This window comes from Pinus tabuliformis, chromosome 5_1 (assembly GCF_031772625.1).
Source record: "Pinus tabuliformis cultivar Carrire ecotype Pingquan chromosome 5_1, CPIR1, whole genome shotgun sequence".
NCBI lineage: Eukaryota > Viridiplantae > Streptophyta > Pinopsida > Pinales > Pinaceae > Pinus > Pinus tabuliformis.
The window spans coordinates 332,820,936-332,827,931 of NC_142305.1; the positions used below are offsets into that span (position 1 = coordinate 332,820,936).

At 37.9% G+C, this 6,996-nt stretch overlaps 1 protein-coding gene across 1 annotated transcript; it reads right to left on the minus strand.

Annotated features, from left to right (window-relative positions):
- Positions 1-5,340: 5,340 nt before the first annotated feature.
- Positions 5,341-6,546, minus strand: LOC149164741 (F-box only protein 6-like). Its single transcript, XM_089429594.1, has one exon. The coding sequence runs from the start codon at positions 6,544-6,546 to the stop codon at positions 5,341-5,343; it is 1,206 nt and encodes a 401-aa protein (XP_089285720.1).
- Between the last annotated feature and the right edge of the window lie 450 nt (positions 6,547-6,996).

Consider the following 6,996-nt stretch of genomic DNA (forward strand, 5'->3'; position numbering starts at 1 on the left):
CAGAACTTGGCCAGACTTGCCACTGAGCACTTTAGAGGTATTTACAAGGCGCCAAGGAATGTAAACATACTGGAGATCATGAGAGTGGCAGAACTCTTTCCTAGATATGTGGACCAGGAAAATTCGGAAGAGATTCTGAAGGAGGTGACCATGGATGAACTAGAAGCCACATTGAAATGGTTTAAAAAGGATAAGAGCCCTGGCCCTGATGGATGGACCATTGAATTTTACATCTCTTTTTTTGACATTTTGGGCCATGATTTATTGAATATAGTGGAGGACAGCAGGAGAAGAGGTCGGATATCATCGGCTATCAAATCCACCTTCATCGCCCTCATACCCAAGACTGATGACCCGATCTCCTTTGATGATTTTCGGCCCATATCACTCTGCAACTGTCTTTATAAGATCATTGCTAAGATTATTGCAAATCACCTCAAGCCCATCCTCTCACAGCACATATCATCTGAACAATTTTCCTTCTTGCATCACAGACAGATCCACGAAGCCATCGCTACAGCACAGGATCTCATGCATACTCTTCAGATCAAAAAGCAGAAAGGAATGATACTCAAAGTAGACCTCTCTAAGGCATTTGACAGAACAAACTGGCTGTACCTTAGGTTGCTGCTTACTCATCTTGGTTTCCCATATGATTTCATCAAATGGATGATGAGCTGCATCACTGATGTATCATACAGTGTCCTCCTCAATGGAGAAGCTACTCCCTTTTTCACTGCTGAGAGAGGACTCAGGCAGGGATGCCCTCTCTCTCCGCTGCTCTTTCTCCTAATTATGGAAGGATTGAGTAGGATAATCTTATCCACCAGAGATCGGCACCAAATAACTGGCATCAAAATAGTGGATAATTTCTTCCTCACTCACCTCTTATTCGTTGATGATATACTCATCTTCCTGAATGGCAGTATCGGTGACTCCTCCTCTTTACACAACTCCTTCCTTCTTTTCCAGCAAGCCACGGGGATGCAGATCAACAATAATAAATCCACTATTACATCGGTTGGTTGCTCGGTGCATGAAATCAACTATGCCTCTCAACGCTTTCCTTTTGTCACCTTGGAATTAACTGATGGAATAAAGTATCTTGGTTTTCGATTGAAACCATCTGGCTATAAAATTGCAGACTGGTTATGGCTTATCTCCAAAGTGGAGAAGAGGCTTCAAGTCTGGTACCACAAATACCTCTCGCGAGCGGGCAGACTAGTACTCATCAAAGCGGTAATTGAAGCCACACCTGTCTACTGGATGGCCCTTGCTTGGATTCCAAGGGGCATCCTGAACAGGCTCCAGAGCATATGCTGCAGATTCCTTTGGAAAGGACACCAGCCGGGGCGATTATTTGCATGGGTAAAATGGGAGACCATAACTAAGCCTAAGAGTTGGGGAGGATGGGGTTTAAAGAGACTAGCTATTTTCTCAAAAGCACTGGCGGCCAAACTCGGATGGAGTTTACTCACAGCAGACAGTCTCTGGACTTGGGTGGCTTTCTCCAAATACATCAAGCCTCTATCCATTTTAGATTGGATTTGTACTAGACATGGACACAATCATCAATTCTCCAACATCTGGAAAGCTGTCATCGACTCTATACCCCTGCTTCGAGATGGCATCACATGGCGGATAAAAGAAGGGAATGCAGTACGTGTTGGGGTGGACCCTTGGGTTGGATGCGGGAACACCCACAGATTGCCAGCTGATCTCATCCACCATCTCCATGAAAGAGGCATCACTCACATCAAACACATTGGTGACCAAGCTAACTCCTCTTTCCTCCAGCAGGCTTGGTTATCCGCCAGAGCTCTAGACCTGCCTAATCAATGGATAAATGATTGGAGGGAATATACTTCTGCTCTCACGCAAGCACAAATCAGACTTACGGAGGGACCATATGAGATTATCTGGGCACATGCAAAACATGGTGTATACACACCTAAGCTGGGATATCTCAGACTTATGGAGCCTCATAAGCCCCCTGACATTCATCCCACCTGGAAGTCGATATGGAAATTTAAGGCCGCGCCCACGACGAGACTTCTGATGTGGAATATTATCTTTGATAAAATACCCACAGGTTCTAATCTCATGAAGCGATCCTTCTATGGCCCCTTTCGCTGTCATCTATGTCTCAATGCTAATGAAAGCACAGAGCACCTGTTCCTATCTTGCAACTCGACCATTACCTTTTGGCAGTCAATATCTTCTCATATCCCGCATTTGAAGGAATGGCACGGGAACACCCTTCAGGAGGCTTGGTCTAACTGGTGCTTAGAGCATACAGGTAAGGCCAAGAACCTGCCTCTGCTGGTTTGTTGGGCTATATGGATCGCCCGTAACCAATCTATCTTCAACCTTAAAATGCCTCACTGGCCTTCGATCATTCTTCACACTGTCGCTGATTATAATTTGTTACCTGATGATGACCACATCACCCCACCGAGAACTCTCAGACCTATTCCCATTGATAATTCAAAGCCTTGGGCCTTTTTCGATGGCTCAGCCCAAGATGACGGATGCGGGGGGGGAGCCATTCTCCACATTAACGACAGACACTGCTACAAGATACAAATCAACTTAGGCAGAGGCACTATCAACTTTGCAGAACTCAGCTCAGCCAAGCACATAATTCATTTTGCCATCCTTAAACAATGCAGACATCTACAGATTTCTGGCGACTCCAAAGTTGTTTGCAATTGGCTCAATAATGCATCACATTGTCATGCTTTTGCTTTGAGACATATTCTTGACGAAACAAAGAGATTGATCACTTCCTTTGAATCTTTTGTCTGTCATCATATCTACAGGGAACAAAACACCACTGCAGACCAGCTCTCCAAAGAGGCAGCGCACAGAATAGGTGAAGAATGGTGGATCCAAGAGGAAGTTGACGACACATATTATCAGTATTATCATCGCCCTTTTGATGAACAATTGGAATGATGGGCTATAAGCCTATATTCACATGCAGTTTTTGCTTATTACAGTATGTAGATATAGCAGATCAGTACATCTTTTTGTTTTATTTCAGCAGTATATATTGCTCTCTGCGAAGAGCCAGCTTAATTTTTGAACATAGTTCTGACTTATTTTTGAATGCTCCCTGCGTGGAGACATTTTGTTTATAGCAGTTATAAAATGAACTCGACAGGCCTAAGCCTGCATATGAATATGCTTCGACATCTGCAAAATGTAATTTTCTTAACCTTAATGAAAATTACGACTTTTTCCCAGGGAAAAAAAAAGAAATTCTAGTTAATAAGTATATAAAAATTAAATAACAACAATTTATTTATATTTATTTTATTGTTAATTTTTGAATTAGAATATTTTCTAGCTATCTCAGAGTGTCTCTTTATATATATTTAGATACATATCACATAAAAATTAAATTTACAAAACTACAAAAAAACATGTTAAAGGAAAATACCATAAACATATATATGTATAAAGATTTAATAAAATTAAAAATAAAAATAATTTTAAAAATGAATATAAATAATATTATTAAAAATTACTATAAATATATCTTAATTTTTAATTTACCAATTATATAAAATAATCAATTTATGCTAGTTATAAAAATTCAAATAACCAATTATATAGAATAATCAATCTATACTAGTTATAAAAAATTCAAATAACATACATCGATAGTCTTTCATTTCACACATGTCTCATGTCTCTTAATATAATATATAGTATTAGTAACTTCTATAATATCTTTATAAATGGTTATAAAATTTTATTTAATTTATTAAAATTATATATTAATTTTGTTTTAAACTTATTTAATGCAAATATATATTAGTATTTAGGTATAAATACAATTAATTACAACTCTTCTCTTCCTTTTCTTTGGCCCGTTGGACCACACCAACTCTCAAAGGATTATCAACATGACATCCACGCTTCTCAAGGGCACCCACCAGAGTAAAGTTTCACACAGCTAGTATATAGCTAACACCCTATATAAGGTCACGTATATCCAATCTCTCACTCAAGTCATCAAACCCCTTCTTGTGAGTTAGACGAGGAATATGCTAACCGCTATTAGCAAATGAAGGTTTTGACCTTATATCCCATCTCTCACTCAAGTTATCAACCCCCTTCTCGTGCGTTAGACGAGGAATATGCTAACCGCTATTAGCAACTGAAGGTTTCAAAACTCAAGGCACATTAATCTTCTGCAATGGAACTACTCCAAGAATCACCTCTAAAGCAAAGCTGTTTGAAACACGTGCAACACTATTTCCATTCTTTAGATATGGTGACATGAGTGGGACACATGGGCAGAAGTATTTTTTTTGAGTTTTTTAGTATGATATTTTGAAATTGTGTTTAATAGAAAAAATTATGGTGAAATTTTGATTTATATTATTTAAATTAATTTTTTAATTGTATATATATATTCAACACTATACAAAATTTTAGATAAATTAAATAAGAAAAAATTAAACTGAAAAACTTAAAAAAAAAAAATACTTCTTTCCCACTAATAAATATAAAAGATGGATTAAATAACCCTCCCCTTTATCACAACACATCTCGTCAACCTTGAAAGTGTCACTTTTTAACTTGTTACAAACAACGCAGAGGATGCACATGTGAAACCATTCAATTCATGAACTTCTTGTGCACTTGAGGTCCAAGGTCGTTTGATTTTTTTTTTTTTCACCAGATTTCCTTGTCAAAGCTCATGCTGCATATTGGTCATTCATAGAAGTAGAGCATCACGAAAATGCACAGAACCACTTCCATACACACGAGTTACATTGATTCGGGTTGGTTTGTGACATCGAAATTATGGGTTTAAGGTTGGGTTAAATATGGTAGAATTGGGATCTGTATTTTGAAAATTTTAATTTAAATTTAAAATAAAAAAATAAATTTATAATAATTAAACAACTATTCAAATTACATATAAATTTATAATAATTAAACAACTATTCAAATAATATATAGACACAAACTCTTTTAATTCAAATATGTATTTTTTTAATGTAGTATGCCGTATTAATAACTTAAATCTTTATAAAAATTAATTTAATTTATTAAATAAAATCTATAATAGTACTTATATAAATACAATTAAATATCATTTTTAAAATTATTATTACTTTTAATAAAGTAATAAAACATACCGATTAGGCTAAAATCAATTGATTTTCTAATATAATGATCCTTATTTGGCATAATGGAAGCGAACTTATAATACGGAGGTTGATTTGATCCACCACGTGACGACGTACGTGTGCAGGGTTTTTATTTGTTGAATCAATTCAATTCCGAGAGTTATGAGCTCGACTGTACTGGGGAACCTGTTTACACAACTTTCATGTCCGGCCTAGGTTCATATATTGTGGTAGAATATTCAATATGAGGCCTCAGGTTTTCTATTTCTAGTGGACAAGTTGCTGAGAGCCAACTCCATGAATTGAGAGCGAAATTATAAACCAATACTTCCCAATTAGCACGAAACTGTGATTTGAGGCATACGTAATCTCCCATTCCTACCGAATAAAATAACCCATGTATACCAATAAACCTGTAAATATCATCTACCAGAGACGAAGGCATCCTTACAGTTTCCTTCCACCACGAGGAGTTGGAATCTCCATTCTTCTGAAACTCCCACATAATCACATCACTGAAACCATCATTTATACCTTGCTGGTTCTGTTTTATTATTGCCGCTAAAATTAGAACCCGCGAACCGCAAGTGAACAATTTAGAGAAAACGGTCATGGCATTATACTCAGGCCCCAGCTCGTTTTGTGCATTAGGTAATGGAACAAAAATGGAGGTCCCGTCTCGGATGCTGAACCCTAACACCCCCCGACCGGCTCTATTGTTTCCCTCGCAGTAAAAGAAACTACCGTCGTTGGAAAAAACTATGCCACCGACCATTGTCCAAACTTGGATATCATCAGGCAGGAATCCAACAATTTTCCATATTTTATCGCGCGAATCGTAGGTTTCCACTATGTGGTTTTTTGGGCGATTCCCATGGCCAACCGCTATGACTTTGTAGTTCTCTCCATTGCCACCCTGCCTGTACGGCATGATACCTGTGACAGTGACCCGTCTTATGGATTTCTTGGGGGGGAGTTGGAAGGTCTTCTGTGTGAGAGGATTGCACACTCTGTACACCCCGCTTTTGTTAATCTCCATCAAGAGCAGCCCCGCCGCCGATCCATGGCAGTAAAGTCTGTCTCTGTCGACCTTCTTCTCACTTTTCCTTATGAAGGAAAGGGAGATAAATGTCTTCCACGTCTGTGTGGAGAAACAGTAAGCCGCACAAGGTCTCGCGCTTTCGTTTAAATTGTGAAGAAGTAGCCATGGCTGCTTTCCCTTGGGTGGCGGCTGCCCAGCCCATAGACCAGTTATGAATTTGGTTGAAGAAACCATAGCGTTCCATTGCTTGGAGACGAGGCGAAATCTGCACAAATATTCAACTGGAAGCCACGACAATATCTCTTCCTGCAAGTCCTCGGGCAATTCTTGCCACCATGGTGAGTGACCAGCCATATTCAGTATTTGTACCTACAATATACAAATACAACATGATATATTTGTTTTGTGTTACGCATGAAATGTCAGAATACAAGTGAAACGCCACATCCCTTAGTTACACGTTTTTCATACGCTAAAATATCCAACATCAACATTAAACGCCTACTAAAATAAATAATAAATAAGCTTTGGTAGCATGAGTCCAGGGTTTAGAGTTCATCACGTTAGATTATATTTAGTTACAGTAGTAAGAGTCCAGGGTTTATAGTTCATCACGTTAGATTATATTTAGTTACAATAGTAAGAGTCCATGGTTTATAATTGAGTCCAGGTATTACAATCAATCATGTTTAGAGTATATTTCATCAGAATAAATTACGATAATCAAATTAATTAATAGTTAAGAGATTATTAAATTTGTAAATTAATAATTTGAAAGTATACTAGTAAATTAGTGATGGAATG